The sequence below is a fragment of the Pungitius pungitius genome, chromosome 11, assembly GCF_949316345.1.
Source record: "Pungitius pungitius chromosome 11, fPunPun2.1, whole genome shotgun sequence".
NCBI classification, from domain to species: domain Eukaryota; kingdom Metazoa; phylum Chordata; class Actinopteri; order Perciformes; family Gasterosteidae; genus Pungitius; species Pungitius pungitius.
The window spans coordinates 11,388,658-11,411,077 of record NC_084910.1 but is presented as its reverse complement, the minus strand read 5'-3'; the positions used below and the strand labels follow the sequence as shown (position 1 = coordinate 11,411,077).

At 40.4% G+C, this 22,420-nt stretch overlaps 1 protein-coding gene across 1 annotated transcript; it reads right to left on the bottom strand.

Annotated features, from left to right (window-relative positions):
• Positions 1-12,328: 12,328 nt before the first annotated feature.
• twist1b (twist family bHLH transcription factor 1b) lies at positions 12,329-13,994 on the bottom strand. Its single transcript, XM_037454336.2, has 2 exons — positions 13,285-13,994; positions 12,329-13,113 (listed from the first exon to the last, which is right to left on the bottom strand). The coding sequence occupies exon 1, from the start codon at positions 13,815-13,817 to the stop codon at positions 13,311-13,313; it is 507 nt and encodes a 168-aa protein (XP_037310233.1). The 5' UTR covers positions 13,818-13,994; the 3' UTR covers positions 12,329-13,113; positions 13,285-13,310.
• Positions 13,995-22,420: the final 8,426 nt, after the last annotated feature.

Below are 22,420 nucleotides of genomic sequence, written 5' to 3'. Positions count from 1 at the left end.
AAAATCTATTTACAAAAGCATGAAAATATTTTATCACTAGCAGCAGGGGCAGGAGTGTTTTAATGACCTGATCCACAGGCCTCTGGCGGGCTGCGGGCTTTCTCTAACTGCAAAGAGCCCACTAGTGTGCCTGCCAACCCTTGGGGCAGCGTTGAGATGAAACAGATAAGATGATTGTCTCTAATGAAATCCAGATCCCTGGGTCTGTCTGGACCACGACTAGCTGGACCTTTTACTCCCTTTTCTCCTTTTCTCCTTTTTTTTTCAAGGTGGTGTTCCATATTGATCTTGAATTTGAAGGGAGACTGTGGAAGTTGCTCTCTAATTCAAACCAGAGCTCCTGTACTAGCCCTGGTGGAGCTTTGATACCGTTTGAAGTTCTGCAAGGGAAACACGGCTCCGTCATCCTGCTGGACCCTGTTGTCATGAAAACCCTAATTATCTTCCTTTACAGCCTGGTTTTTACACAGGAAGGGAGCCATTATGTTCTTTGGGCATTTGCATCTCTCTGGGGCAAGTGTTAAAGGTCATGGACATGAACCAAAATATCACATAACGTGATTTGAGGAGACTTGTGCGTGTTTGAGAAAAGATGACTTATTGCAACACAAGCAAAACTTTGGAAGGCATTTCTTTTGTTACGTTTGTTAAATGACTTAGAGACATTTTCCCAAGGATAGTTGGAACTGCTCACTTTCTGCAGTATTTCTACAAGAACGTCTGTGTAGTGCATTGTACTTTTTTTTAAAGCACAGGAAATGGCATGCGTTGTGAAATAATGAGCCACTTGCTTGTTTCGGAGAATTGATTCATTAACTTTTTGAGTTTGGTCCAAGGAAAAAAAAACGGTCAAATGAAAATACATTATTCGTTTTTATAATGTGATAATACACTTGTAATACAAAGTAAACATAGCGCTGTTTTTCCTGATTGGTTTCCAGTTGTTTTCAGACAAAGTCTGTGGAAAGTTAATGTGCCACATGTATTTCTTTGCTCTTGGCTAAATGTACACTGTTACCAGACTATTTGGTACAAAAATAGCAGAGCATGGCCCAGACTAAAGTGCTTCTTTTCACGCTGTGGATTTTGTCCATTTAAAAAAAAAAATAGGGAGTATTGAATAGCTGCCAATTGAATGCATCAAACTACTCAAATCATAAGGAAGGGATTGAACAAATTCGCAAGAGATTCAAGCTTTATTTACTGTTTTATTTACTTTAAGTGACTACTTACAAAGAAACATAGCTTAAATCATGCAAAATATGTTTTTTTTTTCACAATCATTCATTAGGGGATGTAAAAATGGATTTAATTAAGAAGAAAAAAAGATATTTAGTTAGTTTCCCCTGAATATTATTCTTCATATTCTAAAATGATAGACAGTTACCGTTGTTACGAGTGTTTCAGGTTTTGATGCAACTGTGAAAATAAAGGTTTAAGGGATATGTGTGTAAAAATGCCAGGAAGTACAAATTCAAGTCAGTCATCATCCAGATGTTATCAGACTGACCAGTGTAGCTTGAATGAAGGGCCTTAAGTGGTATCGCTGTGCCACGGGTCACAGAGAGCGGCGAATCAAAGAGGGAGCCAGAGGTTGACCAAACACTGCTCTCCCACTGCCCTCGTAAAAAAAGATCTGCCAAACACTTTGAACTTGATTAAGCAGTAAGGTCACAAACAGCCGGTGTTTTGTTATGGAGGACAAAGCCAGCAGCCTGATGACATGGAGACAGAGGAGATAAGATTTTTGTTTATGTTGACTTACACTGAGAGTATTACTTCTCAAAGGGCCTCCCACTGACATTGGTATAATGTTAGAACTATACCATTATATCAAGTGTTCATGCATTGGAGAAAATAAATAACATGTGTAAATATGTCCCATGGTTAGATTTGCATTTTTACACCAATTCAGTCATAGTATATGACAAAATGTATGTCAGAATACAGAATGTTAATAATTACAACATGAAAATGTATTTTATTCTCATCTGAACAAACTATAAAACCATTAGCTAATACCTTATTATACATCATAAAACAACCAAATTGGTTACTCATACGATTACTGTTGTTGTTGATGTTGTCTTTATCATCTGACCAGGTGGCTGGACTGAGGGATCCTGACACCAAGTGTGAACAGTCCTGTTGAGATGTGAGGAAGCGCACGATGAGTAATGATTTGAATGAAACATTCACCCTACAAAGGTCACTGTACGTCCCAGCTGCTTGTACACAATGCGTGTTGTATTCATTTATGGATTCTCTTTAAGCAGTTCCATCACATAGTTTGGTTTTGGCAGTTATATTAATCAGTTTGTTGGTGCACTTCTTGATTTAAGCAAAATGACTATGTTCTTATTCAGTTATAAAAAAGCCACAGAAGAAAAAAAGTCCATTAATTAGGAATCAAGAATCAGGAAACATTTATTGCCATATTATGTCAGACATACAAGGAATTTGACTTGTTGACTTGGTGCATGACGGCAGAGAGTACGACAACAACAGACAACATAGTGCACGAATAAGATACAAGTTTAATAGAATCTAATGCTATGGGTTAGTAATCTGAATCTATGGGTTAGTTGGGTTAAAAATATAAAAAGAAAATTAAAAATCAAGTGCACCAGCCAACAGAACAGCCAACAGGTTTAATTTTTGGCTCGGCATCACCATGACGACCCTCAACAGGGTTATATGTTACTGTTCTGTGTATATTGTGATTTTATGCATCACATTACATCCTCCATCATTGGCATCCACTACACATTTTGAAGTAATTTTGTTGAGCCTGTTCCTTTTTATTTTTTTTGCAAACATTGTCGATTAGACTTTCACTGAATCCACAGATACGTGCTAAGAATTCACTAAGTTGGATGAGAGTAAAGTATTTAAGATGGTTCAGAAGGAACAAGGAGATCATGGTAGCTCTAGGTAACAATCCATCCATTATCAGTGTGACGTTAAAGTCCCGGTATTCAGTGTTGGTGGGACTGGTGGGCAAAGCAGGTTAATGAAGCCAATGGGATTAATACCTGGGGAGTCGTGGCGGGCCCTCAGGGACCGGAGCAGGGACGCTGCATCATTAGAGCCCTATTAGCCCCCCCAGGCAATACACCCAAATGCCTGAATAAGGGACAAATTGTTCTCTGCCTTTATTCACATCCAGGAAGACATTACTTTAGACCAGTTGAGTTTTTTTTTTTAGTTTTTTTTTTTTTACTTATACTCTCATTATATTTTGGGGGGTTTTAGGGAACAGTATTGCATTTCTAATTATAGAAAAGTATACTCAACTTTTCACAGTGTGTTGGGTGAGCTTCAGTAAATGTGTAGTTTGCTGTCCAAAATGACCCAAAAGCTCGTCAAACAGTTTACATTCTATAGTGAGGTATTCTTTCTTCTTCCTTCCCGCAAAAAAATAATCCTTTGTATTTCGTGCTCAAACTGGGTCTACAGTTATATACTCCATCTTGATTGAACATAAACAGGAATGTTTGAAATCACTGCGTTGGACTGCGACTGCCCTCCACTCCTCCATCTGTATGTTTATACTTCCTGTGAGAGGCCCTCTGTTTATGGACAACTAAAGAACACAAATAATCATTCCCCTCACAAGGAAATTCTGCTTTTATTATCTGCAAGGTTTTGCAATGCCTTTGTTTACGCTCCCGCTGCCTTCTGATTGCTTGTTTATTATTCCAGCGTTTCTGCTGAGCCAATGGCGATCGGACCCAATTCAAAAAGGTGCCAAGTCCATTCGGACCTTTTCTTGTCTGTGACATCATTGTTGCGTTGCCCTAAAACACACATATCCGTGTCTTGTCTGCAGCCTGGGTGGCACGCATCACGCGCCGCAAAGGCTAAACAGCCTTCATTCTTCATGACCACTGCTCCTTGAACTGTGATGAAACGCTGACCTGTTATGGCTTCACATTTTCAGGTGAAATCTGTAATTTGCCAAGTTAAACATTGTGTGTGCCCACAAGCCTTCAAAAAGGCTAAAACAAGCAACTATTTCAAATGTTCTCAAAAAGCCACAGGCGTGCAATTCCTCAACTTTTAGTTATTTACAGTATCTCGAGAAATAACGTGTCAATGTTGTCACTTTGATACAGATTATTTACATTAGGGTCTTACAACTTTTCAGTTCAATAATGTTATTTTGTTTAATCTCAGGATGAACATGTTTAAATGTTTATCTTTTAAAAAGGAGACCTTTCATTCAGCCCTGAAGTCTTCTTTCTCCAAGTTTCCATCCATTGCTAAAAACAAAACTGTATACAAAAATCTTAAGATCTTAAGATTTAAAAATGCAGCTTGAGACCTAGATCTAAAATTCTGAATAGTAATCTGTACATCTAAAAAAGACTTTAATATAATTTAATATCTCTTTGTATTTTGATGTTAATCTGGATCAAAAAAGTGCAGCGTAGATGTTTAAATCTACTTTGGCGTTGAGGGTTCTCGCTTCTTGATTCCTGGATCGAGATTGAACTGATTTGTGATTTTTTCCTGGGAAAATACTTTTGAATGTTAGATTTCTTACTTGTTGCCAAAGTAATTGGATTTGTTAGTTGAAAACTCTAAGGAACCAGCAGGTGATTATTAAGAAAGTGATCTGTGACTTCAGTGGACATAGTTTGAGTTCATAATGAGAAGAAATACAAAATGTGAAACTTTCTGAACTCTTGAAATTTGTTGAAACTTTTATCACCAAATAATCTTCATTTACTTGCAAAAATACGTGTTCCAAAGCAGGGACGGTATATGTTTGGTACCGATGCATTTTATGAGTCTCCAATCTCCAGAAACCTGTGCTTGAAAAGTAATAAAAAGCATCCACGGAATCCAATAATTGGCAGTGAAACAGACTCATGTTGCACAGATCTGGTGTCCAAGAAACTAGTATTAAATCTACCAAAAAAGGTTAATTCTAATCATCTTCCTTCGACAGCTATATCCGATGAGAGGGGAGGGGACATTTCTCATCTTTAATGCACTGACACACTCATCTTCTCATCTGAAAGGTTTTGTGCAGCTGCTTGCTGGTCTTTGGACCTTTAACAGGTTCTTGTAGCTGCCGTCTCAACCCAGTCTCCAAAAAAAGCGTGAAATGGCTACGTTGGTCCACCGTGATAAACGTAGTCATGTCACGTTTTCCCCCAAAATAACGTTACTATGTTACGTTTCTTTTGGCCCATTCATTTACATTGCTTTGCAAATAGGTCACGTGACTATCAAGTTTCCCGGTAGCAAAAAGAAAAACATGGCGGACGGTCAGCATAATCTCCGTCAAAAACACAATATTTTAAGAAAGCATCAGCATTTGTATGCATTTCGATGGCATTTCTAGCGAGAAGTATGCGTTATTCTTTCATAATCTTCTATCAGAGACTGTAGAAGACCTTCCGTTTATTCGTTTCTGCGAAGATTTGAGTGTCTCTTTGGGAAAGCGTGGCTACGCAACGCCTTTAACGGCGCATTATTAAAAAAACACTTCCAGTGGGGGCGTTACCGTAAAGAAGCGTTCAGCCTTAAAGCCACTAATCGCCAAACAAAACAAACTCAAAGCACACGAATCACATTATGACTTTTTAAACATAAATTCCCTTACTTTTATGAGTTTTCAATGAAAGAATGCATAATTTCCGGGTGTAGGCAAGCCCGGGACATCCCGAATTATGGGCAATTTTGATTTGTCCAGCTTTTTGACAGCTCCAGTCCCGACTTCCAATCACAGCCTCCTAAGTCAATGACGCGCCTTAAACTCTCGGGTGTTGTGTGATTGCAACTTCCCCCCCCCCCCCCCCCCGAACATTACGTCTTGTTTACATGGAAAAGGGGGGCGGGGCTTCGCCTTCAGAGCGGAGCGTCATTTCTCGCTCCACACGTCTCCTCTTTTTACTGGCCAGGAAAACGGGCGATCTATCCCACGTGGGTCTGGCTCCATTCCATTGGCTCTGACGAATCCACGGAGAGGCGGGACTTATAATTTGCCCGGCAAACGGAGAGATTTGAACTCCATTGCTTGCCCTGTGCGTGAAGTGGCCGTGAGGCCTCCACTAAAGTCTCTCTCTATTTGTTCTGCTTTACTCAATAAAAGTAAAACCTTTACAGATATACTGTACACACACTAGGCTAACATAACGGAGATTCCAGGCTTCGTCCTTTATGTTTTATGGGGATAAAGCCTCTGTAAGTAGTTTTTTCCCAAGCAAATCTGAGTTTCTTCTGTTTTTTGTGTGTCCCATACAAATATCAAAATATATATACTGATTTTCACATCCAAACACACTCACTTATGTTCCCTTTTATCATGACAACAAGACATTTCAAGATAAACCTTTTGCTTTCATAAATATGACAGTTTTAGTGTGTAAATGCCCAGCAGTGTACAGTCCGGGGGCCCCTATCGGGCCACTTGTTAGATGGGTTTGATGGGTTACTGACTAAAATATATGCCCCCACCCCCTAACTTGATTTAGGTCTGTTGCCTCAGGGCAACTTGTAAATATAATAGGTCAAACAAGCAATGTAAGCATTAAGAAAGTAGTGCATTTTGAGCACATTAACCACAAATGGATTCAAACATAAATTCAAAAATATTAAACAAAGAAATTAAATGACCAACACTGTATGTACAAAATCCACATACAAAACATGTAAACTTAAAGGGCTTGTTTGTGTCAAATTGTATGGCATACACATTCAACTGGCCTACAATAACCTGAAGAATGTCTTAAAATACTGAAGGGGGGGACATGATATCATTAGAAATGTTATGCCAGAGGGAGCACAGAATGTATTGTGGGGTGTTCAACAAGGAGGATTTTCAACCTCTACTATGTCTCCATCCTCATCTTGATCGACAGACTCACTGTCACTATCATCAGACATGCGTTATCCTAGTTTTAGTGTGTAAATGCAATTTCCAGCATGAGGCCTAAAAAACGCCTACAGGAATAAAAGGGTTAAACCAGATACAACTTGCTTGTTTGACTTATTTGACTTATTATATTTACAACTTGCCCTGAGGCAGTTAGGGGGTGGGGGCATACATTTTAGTCAGTAACCCATCCAACCCATCTTGAAACTCAGTCGAAGGAGTCTAACGCCGGAGTCACAGGGTGCAACAAAACTCTGTAGTGAAAAAAGTGAAGGCCGAGGCATGCTGGGTGAAGTGCGATCCCGGCCCTTTCGGGACAGTGTTGTGCCTGAACGCGTTCATTGAACGATAGTTCATGAACTCGTTGATATTTTGGGCGAACGTGAACTGAACGTACTGTATTAATGCCCGATGAACGTTACTGTGAACTCGTTCATTCTGGTTTCTACGGCACGTTCTTTCAGGTTAATGTCGTTCAATGGGGTGCCAGATTTCTATAGAAAACACACCGTAAACGCGCATTGATAAGTGTAGCAGAGGCGGCGTATAATAATTTTAAAGAGTTTTATGAAGTTACTGACAAGGTCGGTGAGGATGGGAGGAATCTGACCTTTCTTTGCAAATATTTGCACCTTAATGATTACTGTCCTGTTTTTCTTTTTATAATACCTTATTTAAAAAAGACCATTCAAGCAGCATGTGTTTGAGAATGTAGTGTAGGGGTGAACTCTGCAACTGCTGCTAGTGTGGAGTGAATGACAGCAACATTAAAGCAACAAAGGGGAAATGCTGTCCCCTCAATGCTAATGTAAACCCTGGTTGGATAAGGATTCAAAATTGGATATGAAGATTAAATCTGATGCATAGCTTCAGTGTTAAAACTGATCAAATAATTGCTGTCTGTGGTTCTGGGCTGTGGCAATAATAAAATAAAAAAAATAGCTCGCAGCAACGTATGGAAAAAAAGAACTAAACTAGTTCATTTTTTGGAACCGTGAACTTATTTCAAATATTTTGAACTATGAACTGAACTAGTTCATTTTTAAAATGTGTGAACTAAACTTTGAACTAGTTAATGTAGAAAGTAAACTTTACCAACACTGGCTATAGGACCCCGGAAGATGATGAACTATGCCTGGGAAGGGCGAAGCCATGCCGGTACGAGCATGATGTTGAACACCCCACAATACATTCTGTGCTCCCTCTGGCATAACATTTCTAATGATATCATGTCCCCCCCTTCAGTATTTTAAGACATTCTTCAGGTTATTGTAGGCCAGTTGAATGTGTATGCCATACAATTTGACACAAACAAGCCCTTTAAGTTTACATGTTTTGTATGTGGATTTTGTACATACAGTGTTGGTCATTTAATTTCTTTGTTTAATATTTTTGAATTTATGTTTGAATCCATTTGTGGTTAATGTGCTCAAAATGCACTACTTTCTTAATGCTTACATTGCTTGTTTGACCTATTATATTTACAAGTTGCCCTGAGGCAACAGACCTAAATCAAGTTAGGGGGTGGGGGCATATATTTTAGTCAGTAACCCATCAAACCCATCTAACAAGTGGCCCGATAGGGGCCCCCGGACTGTACACTGCTGGGCATTTACACACTAAAACTGTCATATTTATGAAAGCAAAAGGTTTATCTTGAAATGTCTTGTTGTCATGATAAAAGGGAACATAAGTGAGTGTGTTTGGATGTGAAAATCAGTATATATATTTTGATATTTGTATGGGACACACAAAAAACAGAAGAAACTCAGATTTGCTTGGGAAAAAACTACTTACAGAGGCTTTATCCCCATAAAACATAAAGGACGAAGCTTGGAATCTCCGTTATGTTAGCCTAGTGTGTGTACAGTATATCTGTAAAGGTTTTACTTTTATTGAGTAAAGCAGAACAAATAGAGAGAGACTTTAGTGGAGGCCTCACGGCCACTTCACGCACAGGGCAAGCAATGGAGTTCAAATCTCTCCGTTTGCCGGGCAAATTATAAGTCCCGCCTCTCCGTGGATTCGTCAGAGCCAATGGAATGGAGCCAGACCCACGTGGGATAGATCGCCCGTTTTCCTGGCCAGTAAAAAGAGGAGACGTGTGGAGCGAGAAATGACGCTCCGCTCTGAAGGCGAAGCCCCGCCCCCCTTTTCCATGTAAACAAGACGTAATGTTCGGGGGGGGGGGGGGGGGGGGGAAGTTGCAATCACACAACACCCGAGAGTTTAAGGCGCGTCATTGACTTAGGAGGCTGTGATTGGAAGTCGGGACTGGAGCTGTCAAAAAGCTGGACAAATCAAAATTGCCCATAATTCGGGATGTCCCGGGCTTGCCTACACCCGGAAATTATGCATTCTTTCATTGAAAACTCATAAAAGTAAGGGAATTTATGTTTAAAAAGTCATAATGTGATTCGTGTGCTTTGAGTTTGTTTTGTTTGGCGATTAGTGGCTTTAAGGCTGAACGCTTCTTTACGGTAACGCCCCCACTGGAAGTGTTTTTTTAATAATGCGCCGTTAAAGGCGTTGCGTAGCCACGCTTTCCCAAAGAGACACTCAAATCTTCGCAGAAACGAATAAACGGAAAGTCTTCTACAGTCTCTGATAGAAGATTATGAAAGAATAACGCATACTTCTCGCTAGAAATGCCATCGAAATGCATACAAATGCTGATGCTTTCTTAAAATATTGTGTTTTTGACGGAGATTATGCTGACCGTCCGCCATGTTTTTCTTTTTGCTACCGGGAAACTTGATAGTCACGTGACCTATTTGCAAAGCAATGTAAATGAATGGGCCAAAAGAAACGTAACATAGTAACGTTATTTTGGGGGAAAACGTGACATGACTACGTTTATCACGGTGGACCAACGTAGCCATTTCACGCTTTTTTTGGAGACTGGGTTGGCCGTCTGCTCAGAGATGCGCAATGATTTACATTTTATGTTCTTCCAACAAAATAGTGCACAGATATGCGTCTTGTAGTCTTGTTTGCTTCAAACTTTTGTTCTCACAGTTTTCTGAACCAAAAATGTGGATTTTCAAATGTATCTTTTATATTGTCATTCCTTTCCATTTTGTGGATCACAACTGTTGTGGGGCTGCATTCTGTTAATGTATTCAACACTGAGCAGACTTTATGCAGAAGTGGGCAAACGCACTGTTTGTGTTTCCCTCACGAGTGTACAGTACTGCATGCAGCAGCTTCTCCTTTCATTTTTAAAGGTTTTGTTAAAGGTGTGTCTGAAACTGAGTGTGGGCCTGAAAGGGTTTGGCTATCAACCAGAGGACTTTTCATTCCTCACTGAAACTCAAAATGGAAAATCTGAAATTCCTCCTAAAATTGTGGAAATGGGCATAAATGTTAGGCTCAGAAACACACTTTTTCATGCAGCAACACACCTTAAGTTATTTTCAGTTTATATATTGTGCATTTGATCCTACCAGTCTCCAACACTATAATCAGCTAAACCACATTATTTCATGGCTCCACTTAAAAAGTACTTAAAAAGTAATAAGTAATAAAATAAAATGGTTTATAAATGCAGAAAATATATGGAAAGTTTACATAATTAATAGAGGGGAAAGAAAACAACAAAGAATAAATGCAAACAAAATGTTTAATAATTTAATTTAAGAATGTCCTGTCTTGTTATATCACCTGTCGACAATGAACTGTGACAAAAACCTTTTTAGATTAAAATTAATCTTGACTTAATAAAGAAATACAATTTCCCCCCAACAATACATTATCAACAAAATGCTTAAATAGTGATAATTATAATGATAATACCAATAAGAACGGTTTAATAGATTTCATATCAAAGTAATAGATTGTATACCTTTTTTGTAAGATGCAGAGATGGAAAGAGAAGATATCTCGAACATTATAATGCATGCTTCTCAGATAATAACGAAATAATGAAGATGGTAAATTATAATGTAATATGGTGGTCAATCTTGTCTGTTTATTATGGTTTAAGATATCATGACACAACGGTTCTAGGCCTGGTGCAGGGTTTATGTGTCACGCATGTATTTCTCTCTCCCATAAGTTGGATGATAAATTCTCGCCCATTTACTCCCCTCTTTTTTGCCCTCTCTCTCCCCCCAAACACGTACACACGCACACAGACCCACGCACACCTACACACAGACGCACACACATACACACAAACACACACACGCACACACACACACACACACACACACACACTTTCAGTCTTCAAAGAATCCTGAGACGTCGACGGCAGTAGGCCCGTTAGTTTTGGAAGCTTTAAAAAAACATCCCGATCTTCACTTATTTCCAGCAAAAATAAACAGCAAGTCAACATCGCACATCATCTCCAGTAGGCTTGCGGACTGCTTTTCTTACAGCCTACCTTTTTGTCTCAGCTCGACCAGTCTGCTCCGCGTTGATCCCTGTCGTTAGATCCTTTCAATAATCCTTTTTCATCAAACCTATTAACCGAATATAGGAGTCACGGCTCGTGTCGGTGTAAAAGAAAAAGCTCCTCCGAGCTCTCTCTCCGCGGAGCAATGCGCGGCCGCTCTCTGCACAGTCTGAACATCTGCTCGTTTCACGTGACTTTTTTTAAAAATACTAACATCTGTTCTAAATAGGTTTCATTCTGTGCCTCTGCATCGTGTCAATTGCCAACTCCTCTCTGCTGAATAGGGGAGAGGAAAATGATTTAACCTATTGCATAAGAGCTGGACATTTCAAAAGGTTTTTCTTGTGATGCTTATAGTTTATTATACACTTTTTATGTATCCAGTGGCGTGAACTGAACTCTACCAAGATTTAGGAAGCGCGGATTATTGATCTGTGCTTTCTGAAGCTTCACCACCCAACATTTCAGCGGGAATAGCCTGTATGTACAAACCTCCCCGGCCTCCTTGAATTTCATAGACATCTGGGAATTCCATACGTGCCTCGCAAGCCAATTACACACCTTCAAACGGGCTCACACTTTGATTTGGACAGTGAGAAACACTTTCCCAGATCCCTGAGATCAATCACAGCACGACAGCAGCCTAAGATTGATTTAGTGACAAATATTTTCCTTATTATGTTAAAAATGAAAAGAATTAGCATTTCCATCCATGATGTTTACATTTTTATGTTGTCATCGTGCACGTTATGCTGCAATGCAACGAGGTAGATCTCATTGTTAAACTGTTGAAATGTTCAGCTGCATGCAGAAGAGAGACTGTAGCAGCAGGTTGACATGACCCCAGTGTAACTTATTTACTTATAATGGTGAGTCCCAGCTCCTTAATCCAACTGTAAACAAATCCAGGAAAGGGGAGAAACTGGAGACAGCACGAGGCTTTCACATTTTTAATTAAAATACAATTATAACTTCGTTTTCACAGACTGTTTCTTTTTCTTTTTTTAACAGCAGATTTCTTTTTCGATAATTATTCCCTCACGATTAAATACTCTTTAAAAAAGTTTGTCTTACGTTCCCTTCAGCTGTGTAACAATATATTTCAAAATCCGCTGCGCCTTCACTCGAGCCAAAAATAACTCCATCTGTTTCCCCAAGTGACTGGCGATATAGTGGAAGCTTTTGTCATTAAACCCGATGTGAACTGCAGGCCACAGTATGCATGCATGCATGCAAGCAAGATGCTTCATTGAATCTCTAACGTCGCCCACCAGCAGCCTCTTGAACAATTAAACTACAGCTTTGCACAAAGAGTCAGAGGAAAACACTTAAATCGTCATTTTATTTAATGCAAAACATATACAAACATTTACAAAAACACAATAGTAAAAAATAGGAATGCATGTTGTATTTCAGACACAAGATCTATTCCTCAATGTATCACGTTTCACCAATAAATAAATAAATGTATTCCGAAAATGGTTTTGTCTCACGGGTTAGATCCACACAGTCAGTCTATAATGTGAAAAGGTACAACAACTGCTTTGATGATGCACTTTGACCTCCACGGAAATAACTCTCAAGACACGCATTTTAAAATGCCCCTTTCTTCAGAATAACCACATGAAATGTTCATCGTTCGTCGTCAACAACATGAAAACGCTTCAGAACGGGATAGTATAACGCAAGTCCCATTTTGCGCCTCTGCAAAAACCGATCCCCCGGGACTTCTGCCGCTCTTTGGTTTATTAAATAGAGGGATCCCATGTATCCAGCATTGGACTCCAGAATGTCCCGTCAGAATGTGATAAGTAGATTCAGCAGTCACCTGTGGATTAGACAAGGCATTCATTAGTATGACAAAAGGGTGGCGATGACCACAACGCACGTTGCGTTACACCACGGCACAGCCATTACAAAAATCATTTCCTGGCGGGATAAAAAAAAAAAAACCTCCACACTCTAAGGCCGTGCGTTTTGAACTGAAAACCAAGCGTACCATTTACGGCGTCATTTCTCCAGATGTTAGTGAGATGTTGACATGGACCAAGCGCCCTCCATCCTCCACACGGAGAAGGCGTAGCTCAGCCTCTCGTGCGCCACATAGCTGCAACTAGACATCTTGGAGTCCAGCTCGTCGCTCTGCAGCACCTGGTACAGGAAGTCGATGTATCTGGCTGCAAGCTTTAGAGTCTGTATCTTGCTGAGTTTGTCCGAGGGCAAAGTGGGGATAATCTTCCGCAAAGACGTGAACGCCTCGTTGAGAGACTGCGTCCTCTGGCGCTCGCGCACGTTGGCCATGACCCGCTGCGACTGGAGATCCTCGAACGACTGGGGGCTGCTGCTGCTGGACTTCTTCCCTCTTTTCCCAGGGGTCGGGCTATCTGAGTCCTCCCCGTTTTTCCTGCTCGGTCTCTTCTTTCTCCCACACCTCTTCGGCTGTCGGTCCAACTCCCCCTCGCTGTTGCTCAGGCTGTCCGCGGGAGAGACAGGGGAGCTGCTCGACTCTTCCCCCAGGTTTTCCTCAGACATCTCCACTTGGGCAGATGGCGGCTAGAAGGTGTCCCGAAGCGGATTTCCCTCTCATGGAGTCACGGCACCGGTCCACCTGTACGTCTGTCTGGCTCTGACGACACCAAAGTATCCATAGATGGGTTCCTGGGAGGACGAGTCTTCTCGGATACTTGAGAAACTTTGGCAGTTCTTATAGGCTGCACGGTGTAAACTTTTTTTTGGGGAGGGACACGATTGGCCAAGAGAATGAATTACGTGAAATGAGGGGTGGGAGCGTCCAAAGAACTATCAGAAACGCTGTCAGGAGTTAGAAAAGACTGCCGAGTGACGCCTTTTTCCACATCACTAGTACAAAAACCAACCATAATTATTATTATAACATTAATCGTGACTCCAATATTATTTTTATCAGATCTTTCCATATCAACTTTACATATAAGTGTCGGGAAATCAAACTGTAAATTGTCTGCAAAAAGGGCCTCTGGAAAGAGATCTTGCCAATCTGAAATTAAATCAACACATTTGTTAAGAGCTTCAAAGTACCACCAATGTTTATGTTGTATCGTTTCATTGATCAATTCTAATTAAATACCCAACGTCCCGTCACGTGACTGACGCAATATAATAATTTCCAGTAATTTCATGAGCTGAAACCTTTTCGTTTTATGGTATTTTTGGAACTTTAATTGGTATTTCTCTGCAGACCAAATCCAAAAGAGATTTGGTATTTGTGTTTCCATTTTGTATTTTGTAAACCAAGTGAGATCAAGTGCTTGCTTATTGCTTATTGATATGCAACACTTTTTTTTGACTTGCAGCCAGTACTGTAGATTTTAAAACTTTTCCTTGGAGGGCTGCCTGCGCTAATTATATCCCCCACAAGAGGGCATGTTTCTTGTATACTGTAACTATGAAATATGCAAAAAACAAAGAAAACAAAAATTATGTTTTTTTGTTCATCAATAAAAAAAAATACAACTAGATCATTCCCTGTCGGTTTCACAGATGAGGAAAGAGCAGCTCTGTTGTCCGAGGCCCTGTGGTATTTACCAGGAGGGTGAAACAATATCCATCTTGTTTAGTGGAGGATTACTTTGTTTAGGTTAAGATGGCTGTGGTCCACAGGAGCAGCATCTGGTTCAGGAAACAGGGGGGCAGTCAGGTTCAAAGGTCACAACACCAGCTAACATCTATTTACATCCTTGGACAGGCTTATGAGTGAAGTATTGTTCCAGGTGAACCATGGGCTTTTTAAAGTGTAACATTTAAAGCAAAGAAAATATCCCAATTGTTTCATTTTCTGACTCCACACTCATTCAATTCAATATGCCGCAAGGTAAAAGTGGAATTTCACATCTCAGAGTTAGTCATATATCTGTATGGCCGTAAAAACGCATCAAATAGGGAACAGCTCCGGCCTCTTCAAGGTGAGTGAACCTGTTTGCTGGCCCTGTCCATGGTGCTGATCTCAGCCCCCACTCTACCTGCTGCACCTCACAGGTAAGCAGGTGGAGCTCCGACCACCTTGCCCGAATCTGTTTCTTAAAAAAAAGTTTATGTATATATATATATATATATATATATATATTTATATAATCAACCCCAAGAGTTACACGGCCCAAATGTCTGTTGCTTCCTTTATTGTTGTTATTTTAGTTGCTTGTTTCTTGTTAAAGGATATGATCATGATACAGAAGATAAAAACTACAAAACAGTCCATACAGCAACGTTTTGGTGGGCTGGTCAACATTTTGAAGCTCTTTGCCATTAGGGAACACCATCATTCCTCAACTTTAAAACGATGATAAAGAAAAAGCTAGCGTGAACTCCCACATATACATTTCTTCGCAGATTGCTCTGCAGAGCTCTTTGCTGCTGAAGTGACTCTGAGAAAACACAGCTGCTTCTCGCGAATATGATGTCATTACAGGACAACTCCTCCAGTGTTGATCTTTAATAAAGATGACCTTTTTTTCAGTCAGTCACAGCCTGTCAGTACCTAACAATTACAAGTACACACAGAGGGACATACTCAGCGCTGACTGTTTTTTAGGTACGTTGCTGTCTGCTCGGCCTGCAGCTCTGGCTAATAATTGATGAAGAAAGGCTTTGTCATTCTCAATGCACACTGAGTGGCTGTTATGATAAAGTCAAGTGTATCTTTCTGACTCATGCAACTCGACACACCATTCACGAGTGACCCCAGAGCGTCATTAACCACCCGTCCCCGAGGTCACATCAAGGCAGACACAACTCAGGTTCTCACCCACTGAGTCCTGAGCCCCAGCCAGATCCACAGAGACCTGTCTATTTTCTCTGCTCGGGCCATGGAAGGCAGTGTTTCTCTATCAGCCTACTTATATCTATTGAAATAACAAACCACAGTTCTCCGCATGTACGATGCTCCCACAGTTGACCGTGATATCCGCGTTCACTCCATTAAACTTAACCGCGATGCGTGCGGTGCAAGCTCGCCAAGATGGATCAACTGCATGGGATGAGAAAAGACAGGGGTGAGTTCTTCAAAGAGCGAGTCCCAGATAGCCTCTAATCAACCCTCTGGACTGACAAGGTCAAACAGCAGAGTGGAATGACAGCATGTTTCCTCAGCGAATGTCTCAAAATGTTCCGCGGTGTAGATAAATCATATCAGGGGATTTCTGATAACAGCAGTCCAGTGGTGCAGGATTGAGAGAGAATCTGGGGTGTTGAATCAGGAGGTGAGGATGAAAACAAGACTCTATAAGCCGTCTGGACACAGAGGAGCCAGGACTCCTGAAGTTAGCTGTAAAAGAAAAGCCTTTGAAAGCAGAGTGCTTTGATGTTGCAGGTTGTAATCACAGTTCAAGTCCTGTATTCCTGTAAGAGAGCACAAGTTCACCATGGCAGAGGGAACCGAGTAAAGCTGGTCCATTCCTCTAAAAGTATCTCATAAATAGTATTGATTTTTGTAGAGCGCAAAGCACACGAAGAGCTGCACATTTCCGTATGAACGAGTGTTGGCGTGATAGATGCTCTGATCAATCTATTCACGTCGTGCTAATGACTCTGTGGGATATCAGACAGCTCCATCGCACAATGACACCTTATTAACCGCGAAGAACCGAAAAAACTTCTAGTATGTTTTCACAGCTTGGAAGCTGAGGGAGATGAGGGGTCCGTGGACAAACTGGCATCCCAGCAGCACAATCACTGTGATAGATACACACACACAAAAGAAACAAAGTCTGGTCTAACCTTACTCACCAAACAACAACACAATGTATAAAGTAGAGAAAAAGCATGCAGAGTCATCAAATTCTGTATTTAACCCACATAACCTCCCTTCCTGTTATTGGAGGTGAACGTCTGGATAGATATTTTGGGACCTGGACGCTGCTAAAACGTAATTCTGGAGACCAATGAGCCTCCTGCTGCCTATGAAGCTCACCACTGCCCAGCAGACCACACACATACACACACATGCACACACATACACACACACACATTCAGCATTGAGACCAGTGCACTGACCCATGCAGTGGAAATACACAGACCAGAGATATTGTCGTATGTGATCGGCAGCCTATTGCAATACTGTTTTGTTTTTTTGAAGATTGAAAAATGTTTTTTGTGAAAGAAAATTCTTTTCAGCAAAAAGGCCCCAGTTTCCCTTAATAATCCACACACTTCGCTGTCAACAATTTTACAGGATATATGTATATACATATTTTCTGCCGATGAACTACATATGCAATGGTCCAGTTCATCTCATGTGGACGTGTTCAGGACTTTAACCTCATATGCTCTAACTATCAGATTAAATGTGTAGGGAGAGAGAGCACACATTACAAGTCACTTCCACAACTGCATTGTATATGTTAATAATAGCATAAAAGTCATGATATTAAACCTCCATCAAATATTCAACACGATATAACCATTGACACTAAATACAACAGCAGGCGCTTGGAGGTATTTTCAACGTTTTCTTTCGTACAGAACTGTTACAGTGAATGATGGCATGAATGGAATGGAGAGCACATCCAAAGTGCTATGCAGGTGCATGTCGGCAATCATAAAAACAAGAAAAAATGAATTATTCCTGTGCAGGGCTACCGGGTTCCCCCGAGCTAGTATTTCTTTTATTGTCTCATACATTGAACATAACTGACAAGGTGATTTGGCAAAGACCGCCTGGTTGGAATGTCATCAGTCATGCGCCCAATATGAAATTATAACGAAAAAAGAACTCTTGTTATGAATAACAGCGGCGTCTTTGTCTCCATCTGTGACTTAAAGCCCAGCGCAGTAACCCAGGCGGAGTACATGCTGGAGAGCAGCGTAACATGCCATGTCGTATGGACTTATGTAAGTGATGAACCTAATGTCGGTAGTTGCAGGGTGGTTCTTCCCTCTAACCGCGAGTCCCACCACAGTCCATGTTAATAAAGACTCTGGGAGGAGAGAGGAGGTCAAACAAAGGGCTCCAGCTGCACATGGGGATGAATAGCAGAGGGGGGGAGAGGTGTGGGGGCGAGGACTTGGGGAGTAATCATGACAAAGGAGGGTCTCCCATCTTCCCCCCCCCCCCCCCCCCCCCAAAAAATAAAACAGAACCAGAGTGTGGAGGATCACACCTGTTGCTTATCATATAGATGAATAGATGGTATGGTTTGATTGATAAATTGATAGATAAATGGAGAGATAAAGAGATAGATAAATGGATGGATAGACTGCTATACATGTGTTGTTTTGCCTTTCGGGATTTGACCCAATAGCTATGCGCAATGATGCATACACATACAAAGACTCTAACAACCAATGAATTCTATATGGAGGTAGCGACTGCTCCACCTCTCCGCTGCAGTGCAGCTGTGTTGCCATCTCCCCCAGATCTCTGCTCACCTCTGCTCCTCCCTGTGTGTCGGCTAGAGGCGACCTCCTCCGTCAGTCGGACCAATCTGTCAGGACTCAATAGGCTACCTCTCCAGCCTTGTTGTTTTTGGAACGGGAAGCCGTCAGCCATGCTAGTTCTGCCTCACTGTTGACAGAAATTAGTCAAGAAGACACTGTTCTCTGAGGGATTTTATCTCCACCGACTGTAGATTTCATGTTTTTTTTCTTCTCTCTGTGTTGTTTATTTTCACCCATCAGTGTGGAAGTTGTGTGATCGCGGCCACCCAGCTGGGATCTCTTCTAGATGGGAAGTCATTCCGCTTGAAATTCCACCTTAAATGTTGCCAATGAGAAAAACATGAATATAAACAAGCTTATAAGGTTTTGTTTACTTTTGTATAGGTTTCCTAATTGAAATAACCAGCATTAGATCACTTTTAATCAGGATTAAAGGTTTGACTGATGGCTCAAGTCTGTTCAAGACATTACTTGGTGTTGTGACACCTCTCACCATCTGCTAGACATTCTTTAAGTTATAACAAGTAACAACAACATGTATGTATTCTACATGAAAGTTGTGATGGAAAGAATTTACTTCTTCCCATTTATACTGTAGGTACTTTATACCATTTACTTTTCACTTCAATATACTTATTTGAACATTTTAGTCTCTTTTTTTAGTTTTTATTAGGTTTTATTTACATATCGGTTCTGATTGTAGAGGTAAAACGATCTAATTAGAAATAAAAATGAAAGGTTTTGGAACCTGTAGATTATTATTAATGACTCTGAACTTCAATTTACTAATCCGGCACATATAAATAATGTTTTGTTCATTTGTGTTTTCTAAAGGGTGTATATTATACCTATTATACCTTCACAATATGAAGTACGGTTTTTGTATTTTAAAATACACAGGTATGTCTCCCAAAGCAGGAGGGACTCATTTTACCTTATTGGTTTGTTTAGCAACTGGCGGAAGTAAGGTATGCAACTATTTCATTTCTTACTTTGATTAATATTGACTGACATTATAATGTTGTGTTTGTACACGACCGTTTTTGTTGTGTGTGCTTGTGTGCAGGCAGAATGTTTGCCTATTTGTTTGTGTTTTATCTTTGCAACTCTTTCCCCCGGATGTGCATTTTTCATGCAGTTTTTGAGAAAGTATGAGCCCAGTGGTGCAGTGCTCATCATCAAAATGTTGTGCTGCAATCCTTAACATTCCAAGGTCTCCTTCCCAGCCCTCCTCCATCTGTGTTTTAGATTACCGACGAACTGGGGGTGTCACGGTTGGTGCATCGGGCCTGTCAGCAGACACGCTCTTTGCACCTCCCCCAAACTTTTGTGGTACACCTGACAAAATCTCTTTCTGCAATAGGATGTGATCATCAGCAAAAACAAACTAAACTACTGCATGACTAATGTCTTGGGTTTATTTATGTTTCGTCATTTATCTTAGTCTGCATCGCCGTGCTCTGCTGCCATGAAGAAACTCGGTTGGTTGATGGAAATATTGAGATTGAGTTTAAGCAAAATAGATACGGGTAGTTTTTACTCACAAAACGCTTTGAATGTTTCCAAACACTTCAGGTGTTTTTTTTCCCCTGTGAGTCATCTGGTAACAGAGCTTCCTCCTTCCCAGCGGTGGCCATGGGAAGAGGCTCCATGCAGGCTGTTAGTCAGCAGAAAGGCATTGAACTCTGTCTGGACTTTGTAACATACACCACAGGCCTTTTCAGCTAAAACTGGTAACAAAGGTCTCTATTTATGAATGAAAAATGTAGATCTCGGGTCATATTGTTAAAAAACTGCTTTGTTTTCAGGCCCATTGTGTATAGATATACACAATAAATGTAATTTGTGTTTCCCATTTGAGGTATGGGGTTTCCTTTTCCTAATGCATTTGGACTCCAAATATAGCGCATTTTTGTGTAGTCTCACCATCTGAGACTACAGCTAAATGAAGGTACTTGGTGACTAAAACCACTGTGATAAATGAAGTGTAACCATAAACTGTAAGTCCTTGTTCTTTCTTTTGGGCTTTTCTAATTGCCGAACTTTCTCCTCTTACACATCATCTATTACCAAATGATTACGGTGCACTGTGAACAGGGACGGAGGGTGGGGGAGAGGCAGCGCTGTGTAGGAGACACCACCACTACCTTTTGCAGCATGCATAAATCACCAGGCTAATAAATTGAAACCTAAATGACTTCTTGCCCTCCACATATATCATAGAGGCAAACCAAATGAAGCCTTATATACCCCAGAGGACAGAGGAATGCTTCTGTTCATTACAGTGATTTGTGGGTGGCTGTTGACTTCAGAAATCTGAGTCAAGCTCTTTAGACTGGTACATGTGCATCAGTAATATAATACAACACAATATAAGTAAACAACAACATTCATTACTTCATTGGTTTTTCTGTTTTAAAACATACTTCCAAACCACCACATGTTCTGTAGAGCATACATTTGTTCCTGTTTGACCACATGGTTTAAATATATTAATGTGTTCCAGAACTTTTTTACTTAAAAAATGCCATGCTGAAAAGTTCAATGAAGTCATTGTGTTGCTGTAATGAGATAATTTCACAGTTCGATCAAATAGGTGTTGTAGCAAAAACACTTGAGACTTGACACAGACGAGGAACTGTTGGCAAGCGTCAAAGAAGCTCTCTGAAGAATGATACAATGGCGCCCCCCACTGGGCTGAAACCACCAGGGACTGCGATGCTTCAGGGTGTTCTGGGTGTACTGTAAAACACACAGTACTGTATTGCAGATATACGGAGCATGCCTCTGTACAGTAGGTTTATTTTCAATATCCACCTCAATGAGATTTAAATTAAATTTAAATAACCATACAGCAAGTAGAAGTTTAGAAAGATGTATTTTTTAAGTTGTAAAAAATGAAACCATCGGAGGGCAATATACTTTTATAAAGACTATTCAACATCTAAAAAAAACACAGTCACAATGTATATTAGTTTGTGGATATGCTTCCTGCATTGTATTGTATGTAATGACAAAAACAATCTAGTTTGCTAACCTAACCGCCAAGACACATTTAGTCTTATTTATTTTTCTGTTACCTGAACGAAGTGCCAAACAAACAGCAATTTCTGCATTTTTTCTTCTCCTTAAAGAAAATAGGAAACTGCCCACTTTGCCTGAGTGTGAGATGGGCTTTGACTGTCTGTTGTCCTGATGAAGAATAAGGTCCTTTTGGGACACTTCTTGAAATAAAATGCAGAGGTTGTGTTAAGCTTAACAAGCTTAACACAACCTCTGCATTTTATTATTATTCTATAATGACTCGTAAGTTATTTTAGTTTCCCTGAGAACAGCCTTTCCATATTTCAAAGGAGAGATGTTAGTCAGCCCTTCTTGATACTAAAAGTGCCATTTTGTACACAGATGACAAAGAAATTGCTGCAAATTGAATTACATTTACTCTTGTTATACAAAGTATTTTTTTGTGGATTTGCACATTTTTGTGTTGTCCAGAAACTCAAAGTGTGTCAAAGTGTGGTATTTAGGGGCCTCTAGTGGTGAAGCCACATGCCCAAGCGTTGGGTGCTTGATGCTCTGGTAGTGAGGACATGTGAATAGTACCTGCTCCGAATGTAGCTCCAAACAATTCATTCAAAAGTCAAAAAAAGCTAAATTATTTTACACTAAATAGAACATCCGGCTCTATTAAGCAAGTACCATGTTTACCCACATTTCAAATGAAT